The following is a 25,203-nucleotide window of genomic DNA, read 5'->3' on the forward strand; positions in this document are numbered from 1 at the left end:
GCCCATCCACCACACCCGGTGGTGGATGGGCGGCTGTTGGGGGTGCCCGGGGGACAGCTGGGGATGGGGTGTCCTGCTCAGGGACACCACGAGATGTGCACCCGGTGGTGGATGGGCTAAATGCAGAGAGCCAATTTTGCCATTGTATGGGAACATACAATGATGACAATACATTATTATTATTGAACCAATTAGTGGATCTAATTTCATGTTTCATCATTTGGAAATGAGGAGGATGGCAAAAACAACACGAACATCAAATAGACTGCTATATAAAATCGCAACATATTGCAATAAATGCAAGTCTTGTGTCTCATTTGTCAATTTGTCTGAGTTTAACAGGGATAAAGCCTTATTTCATCTCAATATTTTTAAAATAGCTTAACATTAATATCTATCTGTGAAAGAAAATTAGGAAATAACAAAAACATGTTTGCTTTTGTCAGCTATTTCACAACTGAGAAACAAAGGATGAAATAATTATAATCCAATCAACAAAGCAGCCTCCTTAACTATCGTACAAACCTGTGAGCAGGAAAAACTCGAGTGTAAAACAGTAAAATCATATTTGTGATCAGCCTTGTGTCTTAAACTAGAGAAAATGCTCTTCTTAGTGTCCTGTTCTGTCATGTCCAATGACTATCTGTCATCATTTGCTTCTGTCTGTGTCTGTTTGTTGATTTATCCAGGCGGTGTCATCGCCTGCAGTGTGATTGTCCACAGAAATTCATTCTTATATGAATCACAAGTCCCAGGAGTGATTCCTTTTTTCTTCCAGTCAGTCACATGTGGTTTACAAAGGGGATTGTAATTACTATTTTTCTACGACTGCACAAATATATAAACTTGAATATGTTTTTAAAATTAATACACTACAATAATTTATTTTATATAAACTTTCTACACACAATTCCCACTCTCTTTGTCTTTAATTTCTAAAAACGATGTGAAATAATACTGTAGTGCAATTTTTTTTTTGTCTTCAAATCTTATTTAGGGTTCACAGAACAAGTCGTGGACACGGCGCTCACTGAATGACTGGTGCAGGTGTAGATTCTCGGACATCCAGGACGTAGTAAATAAAATAAAAATTAAAACAATTTGACTTTTATTTTAGGGCTGAAGATGTTTTGATTCCCATCCGTGAGGCTTTATCAATTCAAAAAATGTCTGGAGAGTGTGGAGTTCTTTTGAATTTCAGATTAAAAAAAAAACTATTAATAAATTTAGGAAAAGTAAATAAAGGGCAGTGATACATAGCTGTAGCTTCTTCTCAACATTATAGGTTTATTTAACCAACATTTTATTTATGCAGTACCAATATTTTTTTCTGCATTTTATCAAAAGCAAAACTTTACTTGGGTGAGAAATTTGGATTACTTTTTAGCTGAAGTAAAAAAAAAACATTTTATCAAAGAAAATTACTCCACTTCTGCCAAATTAATAAAAACATACAATATAATTTTGCAAGCTGTGTGTAATATTAGTTCATAAATCTACAAGAACATGAAAAACAAGGACAAACAAGAGCACTGCTAATTAATGTGAACTTGTTAATGCAGATGAAAGAAGTAGGAGCAAGAAAATCAACATCTTCCTCTGAAGTCAAACTTTTCATTAAAATCACAAACATTTGAAGAAATCACAAATACATAGTTAAATTATTCAGTGGTTGGCATTTAACATGGACACCAATACCTTTCTAAAAAAAAAAATCATAACAGGACTTATGTCAAAAGGAAATATTCTAAGCATGTCAAAATATGAACATTACATGTTTAGGACATGAACTTTGCACAGGAATGAAGGATCTCAAGGCCATGTAGTTCCCGAAGTTTATGTATGTGTCTGAAAATGAAAAGGAGGGGAAAAAAACAATAAATAAATTGATTATATGAGGAGTATAGTCATTCAACAGAGGCATGTGTGCAACCTTTGAAAAAAAAAAAGATCATCAACAAAATTAAAGCAAAGCTTTTCACCCTGGAGCTACATTTAGAAGTGAGTCCTGCAGTCAGGACACCCACACCCGATTGTAAAAATTATACATTTTTATTATGTCATTAATCAGCGACAAACATTTGAGTTTGGTAATGACTATTCTCAAGGGTTGCTCTAGAAGCAGCTGATCAAACATGGCACTGGCTGTCCCTGAGCCACAGATTAACAATATTTTACTGAAGGAAGACACAGAGAAGAGTTTTCTGTTGAAGTGAGACGAAGCAGCAAGAGGTCAGTGGCAGTTCAACATTGTAGTGAGTCTCACGATATTTGGTCACAAAATTGTGACAATAATCATACACTGAGACATCTATAGCTCTCTGTTCATCTCTAGACCCACAATTCATATCGTAGTCATGGTTTGGCGTAACAGTGTAAATAATTGTTAACCATAACTTTCTAGTTAGCTCTTTGAACAAGAAATAGAGAAATAGTGGAAAGTGTAATCTATGTAAATAGTAACTGTTTAACACAAAACGACATTATATAAATATGGATAAGGTAGAAGTTGCATGACTCACCATAACATTTTTTAGATTAAAGTTATTTAAACATGTCAGCACTTCACTTTGATATAGTATATTAAAAATACTGAGGTCAAATAACTAGATCTGTTTAGAATTCCCAAGATCCAAACAAAAGTTCAGTACTTTAATAACAACTTTGTAGTTGCGGCATTAATTTTCTGGAACAAGTTAACTGTTCATATTAAAACTAGAGCGTGAAAATTTGAACGTGCTCTTAAAAACCCATCACTAACATTTAAGTTAGCTGGAGATTTACGATTTGTTTTGTTTTATAGGATGTTTTTACGTCTTTATTGCAGGAATTCAACTCAAAAGGGGAATGAAACAATTCTGACAATTTTAATTACAAAGTCATGATGAACTTTTTGGGTCATACAAAACTTCTGCTTTCACAGTTAAAGCCTTTAGAGCCTCATGGAAAATCTCCTGATTTCGCATCACATTACACAAATAGCTATAGCCCTACCGTTATTATATTACTAAATAAAAAGACCAGACAAAAACTGTTTCTCTAACTTTTTAAGTCACGTTTTAGTTCCATCATAACCTCTTAGGTGTGCTATTTAATTTTTAGTTTGTTCTTAGCCTTTTTTTAATTACACTTGTGGTTTTTAATGTTTGATATTTCATTTATTTTATTGCTATATTTCCTGTTTTTGAAGCACTTCGGTCAACATTGTTGTTTTTAAATGTGCCATATAAATACATTTGACAGTGACTGTGATTTGTGCATGTGGTGTGTAGTTTTATGCCCACATGTAGTTATGGGAGACTTATGACAGTGTCTTATAATCAGAACTTCAGCTCATATTGATTCTTTTTTGTCATAGTTTGTTTTAAGCCAGAGCTGCAAATCTGCACTCAGCAGTTTGTGTCTTAAATGTGTCAAGTTCAGAACAGCTCAAGGCCAGTTTCTAAGATGCAATTAACTTGTGGTTTATCAGTGAAGTTGAGAGGCACCTGGGCTCAGATTGACACAGTTTCCCAAGGGCAATCGCTGCATTTTGCTGCACAGCTGTCTTCTTAGCATCCCCTGCAGCAAGCTGTAGCAGTAGCAACACAATATCAGTTCCCAACAGGCGGGTGGCGACTCCTTCCTGTTGGAAGCAATGGGCCAAGCACAGAGCTGCATTTCCTGAAATCATCTCATCACAGCTGAGATTCAGCAAATGACGTAAAACGGACAGTTCTGTGTAGAAGAGACAAACATAAAGGGAACAAACATTAATCCACTGCTTGTTAAAATGACTGACAAACGCATGCAATGATGTAAAAATCAGATAAAACAAAACCAGATACACTTAAGATGTGGATCTAAACACACCTATCCACAAACACCTTACACAATTTAAATTCTGTATCAGAGTTTATTGCTCACAGTATTCGCAAACTAACGAAGGAGCTTGTTAATGCTAGCCTGTCGATCATTCCTCACTTTTATCAGACTTCACCAGCTCTTCCCGTGCAAAGTCACTGGCAGCAGTGCAAACTGTCAGTGTCTTAATGGCATACTTGGTGGCAGTCTGACCTTTTCCCTGGATAGACAAGAAAAACAAAAAACACGTGACATTAAACAAGAAGGATTTTTTTTCTCTGTTCGTAAATAATAACTTTCAGTCAGAACTCAAAAGCCATGAAGAAAACACTTGGATAAATACATTTTCATCTTATTTTAAATCAAGTTATGCAACATGACTAATTCCAATGCTATTAAAATGTTAACAGTTTTCTAAGAAGAAATGGCATTTAGTTATACACAGTTGCACAACCTTCAGCAGCTTCAACATGGTCTGAACGACTTCCCTTTGAGTAACATGCAGAACAGCTTCAGAGGAGTGAGGAAGGACTGCGCTAAGGACACCTGTGGCTCTCTAGTGGATAAAGGAAAGAGGTGTTAGCATTAGAAAAAAATAACAAAATAAGACAGAGGTGGATAAAAACAGCACAGGGAACAAGAGAGCAAGAAACAGGACAGAGACAGAAAGGAAAACAACAAAAATGACAGTAGATATGATCATTGCAATCGTTTCTTTCATAGATTATATAGGAGAAACAAAACAGTTATATTTTATCTTGTATAAGTTCCTAGAGGGCGAGCCCGTGATCGGAAAGTCATCGGTTCGGCTCCCGGGACAGACGACTTCGAAATGTGGGTGGGAAAAGTGAAGCACCCACACTTGCCTCCTCACTCTTTTGCCTCACTCTGGACCCTTGAGCAAGGCCCTTAACCCCCACCATCTGCTCCCCCGGGTGCCTTAGATGGCACCCTCTTCTCCACACAGAAGGATGTGGTAGCTCGATGGTCTGTGGTTGTGTCGGGAAGGGCATCCGGTGTAAAGACAACTGACAAGTCCTCGTGTGAGTTAGTTCATTGTGGCAAACCTTGAAGACGGGAGCAGCTGAAAGAAGAATTAAAAAAAAAATCCCCACAAAAATACTGCTAAAACTACAATAATCAAGGCAAAAACACGCTGTAAACCATCATAAACAAAGCAATCTTAACAACTGATGTTTTTCTGTCGACTGTATATTGTAGATCAAGGGTCGCCTTCTTCTCTCTTTGGGAATTGAAGCCTGCAGGACCTGGTTTACAGAAGCTGTTGTGTATTTGGAGTCTGTGCATCAGGACTGTAGGGATTTAATTCCTGCTCACCTTCCCGCAAACAATCATGTTGTCACATGGCTATTCTGTTTAGCCACAAACACATAATTACAGCTAAACATGTTGGAAAAATAAATATTTAAACATACAGCAGCAAGACAAGAATGGGTCAGGTTTTGAAAAAAGGGTGATTTGTTTATTTTATTTTTTATTTTTTATCCAGGCCAGTGTTTCATTTGTTTAACAGAGGAGATGGGACAAAAAGTTTGTACTGGAACCAGCCTGCAAAAAATGTTGGTCCAGGCTTCAACTATCAAGTTTCAGTCCGAGGTCACATACTGGTAGTCTATGCTTTTTCCTTGAGAACATAGTACTGGAATTCACTTTAATAACACAAATGGGTTTATTTTATGTGAACTGGTAGCCTTCAAATGTTTGCTTTCTTAAGTGTAGCACCAAGGTAAACATTCTGACCTTCCAAGAGAGAGTCAAAACGTATCTGATGTTTTTAATGAAAGGGTCACAGTTTCAGTGATAACCCTGTTAGCTTACTGTAATGTCAAGTTGACAAGAAGATACTTTTGATTTTTCTTCACTCACAAGATCCAGTGAACCAAGGAAACTGAATATCAAATGAGTGTATTTAGACAAGCTGAGAAAAATATATTTACTTTGATGTCTGGAGGTTAAAACGAAGAGAACATTTCTAGGTTTCTAGCTTAAGAAGGGGTGGCTCAGTTGGTAGAGCTGCTGCCTCTCAGCGAGACGGTCGCCGGTTCAAATCCCTGTCAGGAACCTTTCTGGGTGGAGTTTGCACATTCTCTCCGTGCATTTGTGGATTCTCTCCGGGTACTCCGGTTTCCTCCCACAAACCAAAAACATGCATGTTAGACTGACTGGTAACTTTAAAATGTCTCTAGGTGTGAGTGACAGAGTGAATGGTTGTTTGTCTCGTTTGTCTCTATGTGTCTCTGTGATGGACTGGAGACCTGTCCAGGGTGTCCCCCACCTCTTGCACAGTGACTGCTGGACATGGGCACCAGTGACCCCCGTGATCCAAAAAGGAAGATGTGGGTAAAGATAATGAATGCATGAATGGATAGATTAAGATGTGGGGTCAATTGGACTAATAGACTAAGTGCAAAAATGCTAATGTGAAGATTGTGACATATAAAATGAATGTGAACATAAAATAATGAGAATGGTAAATGAGAAAAACAAAAAAAGAAAGAACAAACATAAAAATATTGACACATACAATGTAATAGTGTTCATCACAAGAATTTAAATGCATAAAGAATATTAATGAATACATTTGTCAAAAAATTGGAAGTAATAAATGCGGTCACACGCTAATTATTTTTACATTTTTGTCATTGCAATTTTTATAATTATTATTATTTTATTTTTAAAAAGTCTCAAATTTAATGTGCAATCAGTCACAATTTTGGAAAAAAAATGATAATCTTTCTTCATGTACATCAACAGTGGGAATAAATCTCTTGTAACTTGACAAAGTCGCCCATCTGCCTTCTTAAGAAAATAAGGCAGTAATAAGTTTGTCCCACAGTCCCCGGTAAGGTTAACAAATCTTTGAACAGTGTTCAGTTGTCAACGTGATGTTTTAAAATGAGTCTTTAGTTTCTGACACTCCTTATCTCTTGCATACATGCATGCTTTTCTGTCTCGCCTCACCAAAGCTATCTCCTTAATGTACACAGAAAATAAAAGACTTTTTATTTTTTAATTAACCTTCACTCTGCAACAAAAGGAAAAAGGTAAACATATGCAGCGAGGTGACTGAAGATTTATTTCCTTTGTTGTTCCTTTATCATCCAGTTCAGGTTTGCAAAGAACTAGAGTCTGTCCCAGCTCTTACTGGACACAGAAACATTAGATTCCTGCACTGGTCAGGTTCCTAATGTGACCACAGAGGAAAACAGATCAAAACCTATATGCTCTCACTCTTATTCTGTTTAGAATAATCACTAAATACACTGGTTTTGGGACTGTGGAAGAAAAAACAAAAGCCCAAAGTAAACCAGTTGGATCCTAACGAACACAGAATCTCCACACAGAGTTAAAGGCCTAGCAATGCTTCAAGGTGTAAGGATAAAGCTAAAATCATACTTTCTAACACTCTGCTGTCAATAATCAATTACACACATGTTGTGGGAATGTGGGAGAAAGATCAAGTGTTAGACTGAACAAGTCTAACACTTAAGGAATACAGAAACTTAAAAAAACAACAACTGAAAAACAAACATTTATGTTTTCATTAATTAACAGTTTAGAGTTACCAATTAACTACCTGGAGAAAACCAATGTGAGCAGAGGGAGAACATGCAAACTGCACATAGAAAAACCGGGAGGTGACCCTGTGACCTTCTTACTGTGAGGTGACCCCCTGATCATTGTGTGAAAAAACAAAATGTTTCTGTGAGCATAAAAAGTAGATGAATGATTTATAAGGTGGAATGCTTTGAAATGCATACAACACCACTTGGATCTTGATTTTGAGTTGTCTGTTGACAAAAACATATCTACTTTGTGGATTGTTCTTATCTGTACAAACATATAAACATATTATTTGCATTTGTTTACCAATTATATAGGGGCCTAAAACTGAAAAATCAAAGTTCCAACTTTTATTGGGTCTTTACTGAGTTCAAAAAGTTACTAATTATTTATTGGGGTTAAAATTGTCTAAACGCTGGAGAAAAATGCTTGCCATATTTTTCACTATATAAGTTACATCTTTTTGCATAAATTTGCAAGCCCTGCGATTTATATGCCAAAGTGACTAATATACTCCCCCCCCCCACCCCCCATATTTATAAAGCAATTTTTGGTTGAGATTTGACATTTCATTCATTCTGACATGGAAAATATTGAACACTACCTTTTTCAGCCACTAGATGGCCCTCGACCTATATGGCAAGCCAAGTGTCTCACTAATAGGTAAAAGTGGCTGTTATTGAGACACTTGACTTGCCAAACAAAGCCAACTTCATCTCGCTACGGACCTCCTAGTACAAACGTCAAATCAGCTTCATGTCGCCATGCTGCCCAGGTGAAATGCAGCTGATTTGACCATTAAAGTGCATTTAATAAGGAAAAGTTAAACTGAGACACAGTTTTGCTATAATGTCGAGCAAACAAATAATTGTTGTTAGGTGGTGATCTTGTTAAATTTCGAAGAAATGCACAGCGAGTCCTCCCTCTGTGTGCTCCCGCAGCCGTAAATTGATTTTTGAAATGCAGCTGATTTGACTAATATAGATAATATATGGAGTAAGGAAAAGTTAAACTGAGACACACCTTTGCTATAATTTCAAGCAAACACATAATTGTTTTTAAGTGTTAATCTTGTTAAATTCTTGTTAAAGTCTTCTCGTGCATGCTCCGGCGGCTGCCATTTGGCACAACACCAGCCCACGTTTCCGGGTGGTCAGCGGTGATGCATAATAGATGCGATTTATATGGCAAAGCAACGTATTTATGTGTTTTTTTTCCCCACTTTATTAGACATATTTGGACTGATGCCACTTATACGGCGGTGCGACGTGTACGGCGGAAAGTATGGCATGTTAAGTTTTTCTTACTGTTAAAATTCCTCCATCAGCATTCTTTAGCAGGTCTAAGCAGCACTCGCAGAGTGAAACAGCATGCTCCTTTAAAAAATAAAATGGGATATGTTAATTTTCGTGCACACAAAATAATTGAAATCACACCTCATGCATCACATACTCCTGCACAGCTAGTTCAATGGATTTTAGCACATGAACAAAATTTTCCACTTTCTACACAAATATCCACAAAGACTCAAATATTGTTTTCATTTCAAAACTCATAACATATTGAAGTATAACCACCTCTCTCTCACCTGAATTGCTGGAGAGCTGACCCTTGAAAGGTTGATAATCAAGTCAAGTAAATGGTACAGGATCTCTTTGTATTCTGAGACACTGCATTGTTTCTGGGAAGAAAAAAAGACCATATTCTGAAAAAAAACAACTCAAAAAGCAATGTGCTAACACTTCACTGAAGTGTTAGATTTTTTTTTAGCATTTCAGCTTAACACGATGAACAGCAATTTACACTTCTTGAAAGAAAGAAGCAGGTCTGTAACTGTGCTTACAATGGCAATCAGAAAAGCTTTCCAACAGTCTTGATTGTGAGAAAGATTTTGACAAATGACATCATCTCGAGCCAAAAACCAGAGAGCAGATATCAGAGATGGAAGGACTTGTTGATTAGACTTGTTGATATTTCCCTGAAAAATGGAACAAAAATGTGTCTTTCCCCCTCCCCCACCAAATAATACATATGAACAGAACTTTTGTATTTTCAAGATGTATTTTACCAGCATTGTTGTAAATGGAACAACAGCACAATCTGTCAATACATCTCTCAGCTGAACACAAAACCTGCAAGAACAGAATAACGGTCCTGTAACAAATGTCTACATTTATTTTTCCCGCAATATTTAGACACCATTCTAAATAGAACTATACTCTGATTATATATATGCATATATGCATTGATGGGTCTGAATCAGGTTACACTTGAGTACTATCATTCAAGTAAACTTTTTATGCATTAACAAAAATGAGCATACTGTACATGTATAGGTCAAATGCTCATTTTGTATTACTAAGACATTCATCACATACAGGAATTAACATACTTTTCTTCCCCAAAAAATGTTGCATCAGAAAGAAATAACATTAAATTCAATCTTGGTTAAAATATTCACAGCTCAGCATGAACCAAGTAAAGTACTTCAACAGCAAGCAATAATTTAATGGGGGAAAAAATTGCAATCTACTTTTCAAACTGGAAAAGCGTTAAGTCCATAAAAGCCCTGATCAAAAAAGCACTATGTGGTCTCGTTCCTGACGTAAAAACACTTTTTAAACCTACACGTAAGTAACGTTTGCATCATACAGAACAAGTGAATATGGTCTCATGTCTCGTTCATCAAAGACTGTAAGAGGCAGCTCATTAAGAGCTGTTGTTGCAAACATAAAATCTTAAGTATACTTCTTGTCTTATATTTTTAGTGTATTATGCTACGTGACCACCTGTGTGCAAATCTTCATGCATTTAATAAATGTTTCACATTGACAGATTTCTGTGATCAAAAAATCAATGTACAGCACATTTGTATTATTTATTATACTGAAACAAAAACATCACGTTCAACACTGACCCAGGTCAGCCTCCACAATAAGCAGGAAATCTCTATAGGATATACCACATTTACAATAACTCTCTCTGAGCTACAGACAAGGAAAATTGATTCCCCCATTTCACTGCTTGACACCTCAACTTATTTCCTGCTGTGTGTTGAGAGCCTGATGTGTCTTTTCATGTCTATTTTCAGGAAGTGCCAGAAAAGGGAAACCGGTTGAGAATGGCCTCTGCTTTAGTGTGACATTAACACCTGGATAGTTGATTTATTAAAGATGCCCCACACTGTGTTTCTCTGGAGAGCTGTCCTGATGTGATGTGCTGTTTATCATATACAGACATTATGTATGGGATGACAGTAGACTCTATAAATGTCATTCTGAAACTAAAGTAACACATTCTACAGTGTGAGATTACCCTTAGAGAATTTTATTTAGCTGTTTAGCATTAGCATTATTACCCATCTTCAGCTGCTAAGTTCTCCAAAATGTAGACTGCCGTGTTCTCCTGCTGCTGCTTTGGTTCTGAGATGCACAGCATGAGGTTCCTTACTAACCTTTAAAGAGATAAAGATGTAGGGAAGCACAAGAGACAAAGAAATGAAAAGAAAATCTAATCAAATTTTATATTTTTATTTATTTATTTTATTTTTATTTTTTGATGAACATTTAGCTCCTAAAACATCAAACTAAGACCAAAGTCTAATCTTTTTTTTTTTTTTTCAAAATTAAGGTCATCAATTGATGATGTGCAAAAAAATAGTTTATTTCAATGAGAGAAAACTTTCTAAAATAGTATTAAATGTTTACTATTTAAATTCTATTAAATTATTTTGCCGCCATCGTGTTTCAGTTAAGTGGACAAGGACTGCTGTTGCTGCTCTTGCAGACTTTGTGTGTGTGTGTGTGTGTGTGTGTGTGTGTGTGTGTGTGTGTGTGTGGTGAACATAGCGAAATGTCTTACATGTGCAAGTTTAGGTTGTCAATAGCCAAACGTCTGCCATGTGGTGTTTTAGAGAACAAACGCAGTAATGTTAGACATTCTTTCACAACTGCAGGATGCTCCGATGTCACCAACTGAACAAGAGACAGTCTACTGACTGGACACGTCATCAACATTTTCTGGTTTTCATCTGAAACCAAAGACAAAAAGGACTGTTTAAGAACAACTTGTCCACACTGAACACAGTTCCCAGGGAATAAGCTTTGGATTATCAGAAGTAGTAAAAACAGCAGATTACATTGTGTAAATTGAAAATAAACATCAATGATGAGCAGTAATGACATTATACCAAATGAAAATATATTTGTTTTAATATTGACTTTTTTATACATACTTGGAAAAATCATTGAGAACACATGAAGAAGGGTATATTTACTCACCATTTTCACAACAAATGACTCTCCATAATTTTAGCACAGAAGCACACACCTCTTGGCTGTCCTGGTCATTTGTTGTCTGCAACAAACAACTGTGGAAAACATAGACCCGAAAATTTGAATACAATCAATTCTGTCATTAAGTAAATATCAAAATTGTGTAGAAATAAAATTAAACTCCTGCTTTAACATGTAACATATTTTCTCATCTTTACTTAATGATAAAATATTTGTTACAAATAATACCAAAGAGGATGAATATGATCAGCGTGGTGTTTGAAACTCTTCTAAAGAACTTTCTGCAGCCAGTTTTCAGGAGCTACAAAACAGTCTCCTATTAGGAATTATTGAATTGTAGAACCATTATGTGTTTAAAAATAAAAACAAGTGCACAAATCCCTGTTTTACAGGCATATACCAGAACTAAAATTAACGCATTCTTAAATGGATAGTTCAGATTTTTAGAAGTGGATTTATGTTACGATTATGAAGAATTAGCATCTTAAAATATCTCTTGGAACAAACTCATTCTGGAAATACAAAGTTTAATGTTTACGAGATTGACAAGATAACAACAGGTCCATGTGGAACCCAGAACAAAGTGGTTTGCTTTTACTGGTCCGTGATCCAGGCTGCACTGGAAGTGCTACAGCTAGCTGCTGCTGTTTGAGCTTACAGATGCAAACAGCCTTACAATTCTACATAAGTACACGTGTAATAGAAAACTAATGACAAAGTTCAGGTTTGTAAAATTGGTTTTGCATGAACAGCTATAAAATGTTTGAACTTGCTCTCTTAGAAAGGATGTGTTAAAATCCTACAATTCAGAACCTAAACTTGACATCATTTTTGCTAATTGACAATGCAACTGATATTGTCAAGCCAAGTTTGTAATACAGTAGACCCTCGTTTATCGCGGGGGGATCCGTACCCTGAACACCTGCAATAACTGAAAAACCGTGAAGTAGGAATAGTAGTATAAGTAGTAGTTTATTTTATTATCTATATACATATATAAATGAATTTTAAACCTTTCCCACACTCTTGCAATATTCTAAACAATGTTTCTAAACTCTAAACTCTCTAAAAGAGCACAGAATGTCATGATTTGCCTCTCTCTGCCTCCACTGCTCTCAGCCACCTGCAAGCTCTCTGCGCTCTGCACGGTGATCAGCTGATCAGCTGCAGCAGGAAGCTTATCCTGCAGTAAGGGCTGCAAAAAGGTGCAGGGGGAAGCTTTTTCTGCAGCTCTGGGCTGCACAGATGTGTAGTGGGTGCTAAATAATTTTAAATAATTCATTTTAAATACTGTAAAACTTCCATGCAGATCGTGCGTGCGGCTCATCCATCAATCAACCAATTGTGTGTCATGTCCAGTCTTGTTTTGAAAAACTGAGATAGAGCGAGTTTGCGATAAACGAACCACGATGTAGCGAGGGACTACTGTATTTCCATAAGGAAAGAGAGAGTTGTCTGAGGATGGTCACAATCTACTTTGGTCTTAAACACACTCGGACTAGCTGTTAGCTTGTCAAATGGGTCAGAGTTAAACTGTGTTTTTCCAAACTGGGCGTTCTTTAAAAAGCTGTCGACAACAGGTAAAGTATTAAATGTAACAAACTTAAAGCTCTATTACTTTATGCTATACTACACCATTTAATACATTTTCCTTGGACCATGAAAAATGTAGGTTTTCTGTATTGTTTTCAAGTTCTCTGAAGAAACTTCTGGATTGTCATCAGGAAGGGCAACATAAACAGTGACCTTTTTAACGCCGCAGATTACATTGGTTTTGGTCAATGCGTCTGCCTAAGATTAGCATCATTACTGGCTATTTTTATTGAGCTTGAGCTGCACTTTCCTTGCACTCTGACAGTACTAAACTTCCCAGAGACCGTGTTCCAACTTGATTCATGACAGTGCTATTAATGACAACATGGATCTGACAAGCTAATAACATCCTTAGTGATCTGACAGAAGGGGCGACTAATTTTTATCTTGTGCAAAACACTCCTACATTCCAGGACACGACACAGGGTCATTGCTCACTGCAGCACTCTATCTCTATCTTTAGTGTAATCACCTTTTTGGGGAGTACTATTACACAAACAGCTGGACAGAAGAGGGGAAAAAGGGACAGTGAATGATCTCTCTAGTTTAGGCCATCATTGTCTCTGTATGCCCCTGTTTCTGGGTTCATCTGTCAAAGCTCCACTGAGAACTGACTCCTACCTCTCCCTCTGGTCTTCTTACCTCTTCACCACATCATTGTTGCTGATGATACTAAAGCCATTGTTCAGTCTGAAGAGAGACTGTCCTGTACCTGTTAGAGGAGAACAGCAGATAGTGCAAGAAGACAAAAACGTATTCATTGCTTGGTAGAAGAGAGGCTTCACAAACAACACTTTTCTATGTTTAGCTCGTCTCGCTTTCTGGTTTACCATCAAGGGCACAAGAAGAACAAATAAATTAGGCTGGGCCTGTAAGGTACAGTAAGGAGAGTTTCATTTTCTTCTTCTAAGAAACAGAGTGCAGAAAGTAAAGATGTGAAGGGGCACTTTTAGAGGAGAAAGCTTGTAATGTCAACCCTGCTGGGATTCTTGCAGTTGTGAGTTATATAAGTCGTGCCCTTTCCTGTTGAATGGCACCGTGGGATAAGGATTAACACAATTTGACATGGCACTTTTGTTTAAGAGTACTCATATATTAAATATTTATCATTCTACAGAGGAAAGCTAACACAAATAATCATGTTCTATTGCAACTATACAAAGATCAAAGCGAGAAATTTAGCATTACACTGTGCGTAGATTATTGCTTTCATTTGTTAGTTTCATTAATTTCACTAACCTTGTCAATTGTTATAAAATTTCAAAGATTGTAAAAGAGTATTAGTCATACAGAGCACGTAAGCGCAAATCACAACTTAAATTTTAGATTGAAACACGGGGGAGTGGTGGCGCAAAACTTACGAGGAGGCGAAGCTGGAATCGGGAGAGCGCTAGTTCTTTATGTCAAAAACGTGGATAGGAAAGCTGTAGCACCTGCAGCTGCCTCACTCTGGGCACCTAAACAATGCCCTTAACACACCCACCTGCTCCCCCGAGTGTGCTAGCTCGACACATGCGTAGCTCAGTGGTTGTGTCAGAAAGGGCATACAGTGTGAAAGCAACTGACAAATCTTCATGCATGCCAACTATTTGCTTTAGCAAGATAAATGAAATGTTTGATTGAAATACAAAAATGAATGCCTGTGAATAGTTTATTTTTTTACTTTCTTCTAATAGGCGTTCAAAAAGCTGCTGTTTCTGCACTTTGACATGAACACAAATCATCAGGGTGGACTTTACAAGTAATTTGTTGGGTTAAACACATTCTCATCTCTTACTCATTTTTTTAAATCTCTGGAATCAATGACCAAGAAGTGAGATAGGTCACTAACTTATTCCAGTGCTAACTTATGTTAGATGCACAAGACTAAATATCACATGCACATCTATGGGCAATTGAGAGTCTCAGACTAACAGAACATGTATATTTTTGGACTGTAGTGAACACGTGGGTACGTGCCACTAGTTGTAGTATGACAATATATGAGATATATATTGATACAATATTCACGAGTTCCTCATCTTTCTGACTGTGTAATGTCGTGCATTGAATTTAACAGAAATGTAACGAGAGACGTCATTTATCTTTGACCCATCAAAATGAATGCGGTCATTTATTTTCAGAATCAAAGTTTAACATCAAACATTTACATTAATTTGGCAAAATATGAAAATAATAACAGACAAGTTTCACAGAAAATGAGCATCGATCACTCGGCGGTGAACGAGGACTTTGCTTCAGATATTTCTAAAATATCTGTACTGATTTTATGAGAAAGAGGAGAGTTTTAAGATGACATGGAGATTTATCTTACAGAGAACTATGTGAGGGAATTAATCTGTTTGACCAGAACGTGCACGCTTCATCAGATCTCAGCTCGCCTCCGGTACACTTTAGTCGAAGAAGAGACCGTTACCTGGTAGATGATAGATCAGCTCGATAGAGAATCCTCCAGACCTTTCAGCGTCTCCGTTGAGAGCGGCTGAAATCCTTAGATAGTCGTGTGTGGTTTGTTCAAACAGAAGTTGTAATTCCAAAACGTCTCTGGACCATCTTGAATGCGTTTGCACCCAAGAATACTGAACTCCTTTCATTCTTCAGAACTTTCAGACTCTTAATTGTCAGCAACTCTGTACTCTCGAATCCTCTGGAATTCTTCTGAATTCTCTTCCCTTCTCAATTCTAACATGAACTGGGAAGTTGCCACATTTAAAATGGGTCGACTTCCGGTTCATTTGAGAGCTTTTGATTGGTCGATGGACCAGAAAGAGGTGTGTTTTTGTGATGTAAGATGTTATCATAAGTCAAGGATTGTTTTCAACATACAGAAAAGATTATTGCAGACGACCAGACTTCGTGGAGTCTCACGCTGTTGTATCTTCTCAAATAGTAAAACATGACATTTCTTTTTCAGTAAACATTTAGTTGACCGAAACTTCAACTTTCACATACTTACATTACTTGGCTCATTTCAGACAGAGAATCAAGAAATGCATATTAACCTGATTTCTTCTTTAAATGAGGAATAAAAATCATTACTTACTGTTTATGTAAAATAAAAATGAGTAGTTCTTTCCAACCTGTAAGCATTGAATGGAACTAACACAATTTGATTATCAAACATTTGTAAAACAGTAAATGATTATAGAGAATTGTCTTTTCTGCTTGATTAATTCAAGAAAGAAAGTCACCAGATGGCTCAGACTGTATTCAGATCAATGAAAATAACAGTCTCTGTCCATCTGATAGATTTGAGGTCATCAGGGTCAGATCAGGGTCAGATCAGGGTCAGATCAGGTTCACTACAGGACCATGGAAGAAAGTCAAAGTACATGGCCAAAATCGATGCATGCATGAGGAGAAAATGCAAACTGCACACACAGTCACCGGTCGAGAGGTAAACTTGCGATCTTCTTGCTGTGAGACAATAGAACACTACACTATCATGCAGCTGCCGAAAATATTTCAGAAAAATGTCAGCAGCTGAGAAAGCAGGTGGAGAAATTTAGGAAAATGATGGACTGACACATTCCCAAACAGCCAAGACAACTTGGTAAAGAAATGTTACTGTCATATGGTTTGAAGGAGATTTTATAAAATGAGCATGAAATCCCCATAACCACAGGACAGTATGACCATACAACTGCCTTGGTTGAGAGGAACAGATATACAATGGCAGATCAAGAATCACATGTTAAGATAAAATAGTATTAAATGAAAACTATTCAATTGTAACAATTCAATTTAAGAAATTAGGTCAATTTGTCCTCCAGTAGTCTAAGCCTATAGCAGAATAACAAGTTAACCCTAACTATAGGATTTATCAAAAAGGAAAGTCTTAATCCCAGTCTTAAAACTGGACAATGTGTCAACCTCATGGACAGAAACTGGAAGTTGGTTCCACAAGAGAGGAGCCTGATAACTGAAAGATCTTCCTCCCATTCTGCTTTTGGAAATTCTAGGAAATGTAAGTAAGCCTACAGTCTGAGAGTGAAGTGCTCTGTTAGTAAAATATGGAACAATACGATCTCAAATATAAGATGGAACTAAGTTGTTGAGGGCTTTGTAGATTAGAAGTAAGATTTTGAATTCTATTCTGAATTTGACATTTATAAATATTCAAACATCGTGATATTCTAGCAACAGACAGTTAGTTGCACAGAACATGTTGACTGCAACTTGGTTTGACTCCATGTAAAATTATCTGTATATTATACGATTTCACAAAGCGGGCTAGTTTGACCAGGTTTATGTAACTGTTTGGTGCAAATAGACACTCTGGAACAATTAATGCTTCATAAATACTTCCAACAACACAACTTAAACAAAATAATAGATTTATAAGGTTGTGTTTTTATAAACAAAACTTTTCATTTCACTATTTCATTTATTTATATTTATTTGTTGCTTATTTCAGTTACCGGACTTGTTTCTCTGAATTGTAGCTATTTGTTGAATGAAAGCTCTATGTTATTGTACTTTGTATACATCTTTCAGCAGTACCAAGTTTTGTGCTACGTTGACAGTGAAAAAGAAATTATTCCAGGTTTGAAAAATACGAGCTCATTTTGTATTACAAAACAAGACTACACTCAGAAATACAACACACTTGACACATTCGATTACTATCAGGTAAAAGTTATTTTAAGACAACAATCTGATATTCATAAAAATAACTGACTTGTTTTATAATGCATGCAACTGACACAGGTATTGTAATGATAACATAAAGGTGTTAAAGCACCTTGAATAGTCCTCACATTTTTCCTTATCAGGTGGTTTCAACTTGTGTTGTACCAAACATGAAAGTATTTTATATCCAAGTTGTGTGACTGAATATTTTGCCAAATCAACGTTTTGTCTCATGTGCCCTTGTACTGGTTTTGTGATGGGCTGACAACTGTCCAGCATGTACCCAAACCACTTGCCTGATGACTGTTGGAGATATAAGCCCCCTAAACAGAACTGCTGATGCTTAAGTGTCAGTTATAGAGTGGATCACTTTACTTAGTTAATTTGAACATGTTCTTGTTTTCTTTATTCGGGAACAATCAATAAATTGAGTCCAGTCCAAAGCATTTTTGTAACACTCTGCTTTTCAACTTTGAAAGAATATATTTGAGTTGTTCACGTAACTTAAAGCATTGTCTTGATATTTAGAAAACACTGAATAAATATTCTGGATTTTATGACTACAGAGTAAACAAGCAGACTAAAGGAAATAATCTAAATAGTGGCGATCAATGAGACTAACATTTTGAAACACTATTGAAACACAAACTAACAAAATAGTGTTTCATGAAAACCAAATATTTCAGTGAAAAATACTAGAAAGATAAGGCTAGCATCTTGTTGTGCCCCCATCAATACAGAAGACCTTAGGTTCATCATAGATCTACAGAATCAATAGGCAGCATTTAGTTGATGCCTTTAATAATGGTAGGGTTAAGTGCAGACAGACCACTGAGAATATGAGCTAGAGTACTTTTATCACGGATCTTTGATGAAATGGGACTCATGACAGTTAGAGAAGGCTTTTAGGTGTTTAAGGCATACCCCATAAGAACATTTAGCTGGAATAGCTGATGTGTTTAATATTGCTAACAGAACAATCAGCATGCTTTGCAAAAAACTGAACAAAATGATCTTTACTAGAAAGACAAAAGCCTTGTACAGTAGAACAAAGTGCTATAATAATAAAAAAAAAAACTCATAAAGACCACCTACACTCTGTAAACACAGCCAACTCCAACACTTAAAGGTTCTTGTCCAAGAACACTATGAACACTTTTAGACTTGAGTGAGGAGCATGTTGCAGTTTCCCTAAATGCTGGAAGCACTTTGTGAGGAGGAACTTGGTTGTTGATGGAGTTGTTCTGTTTGTCAGCTGTGTAACACGGTCATCTTTGGAATTTTTGTGCATTGGTGCTGATTTCTTTCATTCAGGCTGTAACAGCCTCATCGTTTCCATGAACTAAGCCTGGCTACTCTATTGAGGTCTGACTACTTTGTGTCACATCTGGTGAATTGATAGAATTTAGTTTTACACTGTTTGATAAATAACTAATTGATAAAGCATCTGGAATTGTTAAATGTTAAGTGAACTATGTTTATGTACAGCTTTCTGCTCCTGCTTACCACTCAAAGCACCTTAACATTACAAGCCCTGTTTACCCATTTACACATGCACTCCCACACTAATTACCCACTTGAGCAACATGGAGTTCAATGTATTGCCCAAAGACATTTTTGTCACATTTGAAAGCTGGATAACTGTGCAACAGTATTTTTTACTGCTGTGCTGTTTTTAGCTGCAGTACGGTTATATTGCATATGCTGAACAGGTGAAAATGGAGTCTAATCTTATTTCATTTGTCAGAAAATGACCAAAATTCATTTTTAAAACCAGCTTCACTGCATAAGGATGTGTTCATTCTGATCACTTTACTACTGTAGTTATGTCTCATTTTCACCTTTACTATCTTACCAAAACGCTCTTGTGCTATAATTTTAGGAATAAAAAAAGACTAAACCTGCAAGGTAATTTAATCAAGGCAAATTAAAGTCAGATATTGTAAAAAGTGATATTTTTAAAAGAACACTCACAGTCAGTAACTGCTTGTGACAGGATTTCCAGTCCTCCACAGTAAAAGAGGGGCACCTGGTTCATCCTCGACAGTTTCTCCAGCAGTTGGGGCACTGCTGTGGCCTTCGTTTCTCCTTTTACAAGATCTTGCCTCGCATTCATTTCCTGACGTTCTCTTTCTTCTTCCACAGCTACCAGATCCAGGTATTCTTCAAAGTAAAAAAAAAATTGGCAAAGACAAAAAGGTATTAATTGCAACGTAAAATGTATAAAGTAGAATGAAATTACCATTTTTTGAAATTACCAATTCATTGAGCATTAAGAAGCTGACATCCTAATTTTAACTGGATTTTTTTTTTTTTTTTCTTTTTTTCAGCTGCTCCCTTCTTCAGGGGTCGCTACAGTGAACTAACTCGCACCGAGACTTGGCAATTGTTTTTACGCTGGATGCCCTTCCTGACATAGCCACAGACCACCGAGCTACCACAGCCCTCTGTGTGGAGCAGAGAGCTGCCATCTAGGGCGCTCGACTCGGGGGAGCAGATGGTGAGGGCCCAGCGTGAGACAAATGATGGTGGAGGCAGGTGTGGGTGCTTTACCTTTCCCACCCACATTTTGATGTTGTCGGTAGGGGGGGGGGGGGGGGTTCGACCTAATGACCTTCCGATCAAAGGCTTGCCTTCTCTAACCTCTGCGCCACCACTAACCCTTAAGTGGATAAAAACTGGATGTAATTTCAATAAATATATTAATAGTAAGTCTAATTTAGACATTCCTATTCAATTTTCATGACCTGAGTGACCAAAATAAACTCATTTTGCACCTAAACCACTGTTTTTAAGTCTCGCTTAAAAACCCACTTTTATTCTCTGGCTTTAGACACTGTATGATTTGTTCTTAACATGTCTGTATTCTACAGTGTTAGCCATTTACGTATGTAGTATCTTCTTCCATTCGGCTCTATGTATTTTAATTTTTATTTTATTTTATTTGTGTGTGTGTGTGTGTGTGTGTATGCTTTGCTTATTTGTTTCTACTGTACAGCACTTTGGTTGGTCTGGTTGCTGTTTTAAGTGCTCTATAAATAAAGTGGTATGGTATGGTATGGTATGGTATGGTATGGTATGGTATGGTATGGTATGGTATGGTATAGTATGGTATGGTATGGTATGGTAAACTGCAGACTAAAGAACTCTTGAGTGAGAGCTGAAATGTCTATAAACCACAAGAAGTCCAGTGGACTTCTGTTTAAAGCCTCAGGTCATCCAGCATTTCCTCACTTAAGCCGGAAATACATTCCTACCTTTCACCATCCTCTTCTTCCCAGGTTCAATTTCCTGTATTTTTTCAAAGCACTTTTTTGCCTAAAAAAAAAAAGAGAACACATTCCTTCATCAACGCTTGTTTTAATGCTCTACTGATCTCCCTCCATCCATTATCTTTACCCGCTTCATCCTTTTCAGGCTGCAGGGGTCACTGGTGCCTATATCCAGCCATCATTGTGTGAAAGGCAGGGAACACCCTGGACAGGTCTCCAGTCCATCACAGGGACACATTATAGAGACAAACAAGACAAACAACTATTCACTCTCTCACTCTCACCTAGGGACAATTTAGAGTTACCAATCAGCCTAACATGCATGTTTTTGGTCTGTGGGAGGAAACTGGAGTACCTGGAGAAAACCCACAGACACACAAAGAGAACATGCAAACTCCACCCAGAAAGGCCCCTGACCAAGAGTTGATCCGGCATCCTTCTCACTGAGAGGCAGCAGCTCTACCAACTGTGCCGTCCCGAGAAAAAAAAAAAAAAAAAAAGTTTAAAACTGAAAACTATGGTACCTTTTTATTAATTGATATATGCAGGTATTAAAGTTATATATGAGGCTATTTTATATTCAAAGCTTTTATATATTTATGACAACATGTTTTAAAGAAGATCCCCAGACATTGATTTAATTAGGATTGGTCCAGAAGTTCTTCACATGCAGCACGACTGATTTCTACTGAAGCCTAATTAACATTATTCAAATTTAAAGCTTACTGCTATTACACTGTAACCTGTTTTTTGGTCTGGGTAAGTGAAATGTTACGATATGCTCTCCGTAGAGCAACTATTAAAATGAGAATGTGTGATTAGCCTTAATGAGAGTCAATTATACAGACCTCATTATATTCCTTCAATCCTTGGTATGCTTTGGCCATATGTAGGTATGCCTTTATACATCTCTCATTACACTGAAAGAGAGAAAATGATCATGGAAGTGGGTTACTTAAAGCAATTCATCTAAACATCTGGCTATCTACACATCTGCACATCCACATAATAGCAAATGTATGTTTCTGCATTGATAACAGTACAAGTGTGAGAATGATATATTCAGTCTCAACTTATCATCTGTGCAGCACCAATATGCTTACATAAAATTATTAAATTAAATTACTTGAGAAAATACTCGTTTAAAAAGAAAAATCATGGAAACAGAGATTAAAAAATTATTATTAAGCAAATTTTTTATTCATTAAAAAATAGTATTTTAATCAGAGACCATTTACAAACTGATGTCATCAGAAGTCTGCAAAGCATTAGAAGTTTACCTTACCTTCAAGGCCCATTCACAGTCATCAATAGCCTCCTTATATCTTTTCAGCTTGATGTAGGCCTAGACAGGTTTAAAAGTTAAACACTAGTGTCAAATAGAGACTGACAAGAAGTAACAATAGCTACTAACTTTTTTATTTTCTTTTTTTTGTGTGTGTGTATGTGTTTCTTTGGTAATAATATAAAGCAGACGGAAGTTTAAAGTTGTAAAAAAAAATTACAAGTGCGTGTGCCAACAAGCATGCTAAAATTAACATCCAGTGAGGAAACTTGACAACCAAGTGTTAAATGAATATATCACAGAGGTGAGCATTTCATCACAAGTTTTAAAAGAATCATCACCAGCATGTTGCCATTTGCTGCAAATATGTATTTGTGATGTTTGCCATACGAGCTGAAGAATAATATCAACTCAAATAATTAAACTATATTGTAATGATCTATTTTTGTTTGTTTCTTTGTCTTTATCTTAGGACAAAGATATAAAACCAAAGCTGAAGTTATTTACTTGTGCTCTGTTGGTGTAGAGAGGCAGCATGTCCTTTAGTTCAGCCAACCCTTCACTGTAAAACGTGACAGCAGTTTCATAGTCCTCTTGAACATAAGCTTCATTCCCCTTGTCTTTGAGAGCTGCAGTGATACAGTGCAACAATTAAAAATGTTCACAAGCTCAAGAAAGCAGCAATAACAGCTCCATAAACACTCGCATACCAGTGGCCTTTTTCACTTTTGCCAGTCTCTTTGTTCTACGGTCGTCAGCATCTTTCTCCATAATCTTCATAAAATTCTCTGACAGGAAAAAAGAAACCTTTAAAACCATAAAAACATAAGCTTAAAGGGCAATGTTTTTTTTATCATTTGGTGTGAAGACAGTGAGGTCCACAGCAATGTTTTTAGATCATGTGTAACCCTGATAGTGCAATTTGAGTTTCTTTAAATATTCCTGACCTAAATTAAAATGTTCAGTCAGGGTCTCTTTTAATGCTAAAATATTCACACAAAGACAAGTATGATGTTGCAAAAGGGTAATAAAAACTGTTTCTGGCTGCACAGCCTCAAGCATAAAGATTGTTTTCCTTCCTTATGAATTCCTTGTGAGGTGTGTTCATTTCTATTTAAAATAAAACCACAGACAGAAATGTGAAATGTTTAGATATTTTCAGCTTTACTGTTATTAATGACTTCTGCGTCACTGAGTCTCAGGAAAACTTGTCACTATAAAGCATGTTAGTATATAAACATACACCGCATGCTATTTTAGAGCTGTTTTTATTTTTCTATGTCCTGTATAGCACATTTGTGGACTAAACAGTCGTGTCAAGTATTTCAATGCATGGTGTGCGAAGATTAAAACAATACCTGCTTATTGTTCCAGGTATCTATGGCAACTTCTTAATTTGTCTTGATTTTTTTTTCCACTTCAATTTGGACTTATTTATTAGAAATTAACCTTTTCTTTATTATGCAGAGCATAAATCTGATGACGAAAACTGATACTTTTGTTTTTATTGTGGCTCACCTGGACTTTCATTCTGTGGACACTGTAAAACAAAGAAAATCAAAAGAATGTAAACAAAAGTCTTACTGATGTGACAAGATAGACAACTTAACACAACAAGACATTGTTGGTGGCATTTACACGCTTGAGGTACAATGGTAAGACAGAGAAAGACACAAAGAGACAGACAGTGACAAAAACTGAGACAGACAGAAAGCACGAGTACAACAATACGTGCTGACTTTGTGTGCATGTTTTACCATGGAAGGACGGACTGGTGGATTTGTGTTGATTGTTGTCTTGTTAACTTTTGTCCGGCAGGGTTTATCCAAAGCAGTGATGTAGCAATCGGCCTTTGCCACGGCTTTTTCTTGCACGTCAACATCAGAGGACTGAAAGTCTTCCAGTAGCTGACCTGCGGAAGAAATAAAACAAGAGAAATTTGTGTTCCTGCTTTCTTAAAAAAAAGAATAAAAACAGAATCATAAATGAAAAGTACATTTGATAATCATTGGTCACATTTTGTACATGCATTAAATGTACAACGTTGTCTACAGCTTCAAATTATATTAGTGTTTATCTCTGCATATGTTTATACAACATTTTTTAATGATACATTTATAAAGTTAAACACATTAAGACTTACTTTTTTAACATTCATAAAAAACATAGTATATTTTTTTAAAACTTGAGCAAGTTATCAATAACTTTAAAAAAAAACTTTACATTTGTTGGTAAGTTATTTCGTGTAGCATTAGCTTATTTGGCCTGCTTTTTCTAGTACTTAAGAAAAGAGCCTGATAACAATTCAGCCATTACTTACTTATTTTGTCAACATTCTGCATAAAATGGTCAAAGTCTTCAAGATTATCCATCACGTGGTTACTAAATAAACCTTTTTTTGTTATCTATGAAGCTACGGAAGTTTGTTTTAAGCTAGCGCGCTGAGCATAAATTTCTCTTTAGACATCATCGTCACGGCGTCTGGTTACCATGGTGACGTGATGCTTTCAGGGTCACTCGTTAATTATTTGTAGACAATGGAGCTCTGCACTTTTTGTTGTTTTAGTTTTTTTGTTTATTTTTGTTTAGATATGAGCAAAATATTACTAGTAGTGAGCAAAACGAAGATTTTATTTACTGTTGTATCATATGAGCTTGTGTTACAAAACAATTTTTTTTTAGGGTTTTCGTGATGTGT

General features: G+C 36.4%; 1 protein-coding gene across 1 annotated transcript; it reads right to left on the bottom strand.

The window, feature by feature from the left end:
* Positions 1-1,778: 1,778 nt before the first annotated feature.
* ttc12 (tetratricopeptide repeat domain 12) lies at positions 1,779-24,877 on the bottom strand. The gene is made up of 21 exons (XM_037678162.1): positions 24,826-24,877; positions 24,254-24,417; positions 24,024-24,036; positions 23,216-23,293; positions 23,013-23,134; positions 22,506-22,565; positions 22,069-22,140; positions 21,206-21,266; positions 19,923-20,111; positions 13,959-14,028; positions 11,709-11,797; positions 11,290-11,458; positions 10,787-10,882; positions 9,497-9,560; positions 9,272-9,406; positions 9,017-9,109; positions 8,736-8,804; positions 4,298-4,399; positions 3,964-4,063; positions 3,489-3,717; positions 1,779-1,848 (listed from the first exon to the last, which is right to left on the bottom strand). The coding sequence occupies exons 1-21, from the start codon at positions 24,875-24,877 to the stop codon at positions 1,779-1,781; spliced, it is 2,097 nt and encodes a 698-aa protein (XP_037534090.1).
* Between the last annotated feature and the right edge of the window lie 326 nt (positions 24,878-25,203).

This window comes from Nematolebias whitei, chromosome 6 (genome assembly GCF_014905685.2).
Source record: "Nematolebias whitei isolate Nwh7 chromosome 6, NemWhi1, whole genome shotgun sequence".
Taxonomy (NCBI): domain Eukaryota; kingdom Metazoa; phylum Chordata; class Actinopteri; order Cyprinodontiformes; family Rivulidae; genus Nematolebias; species Nematolebias whitei.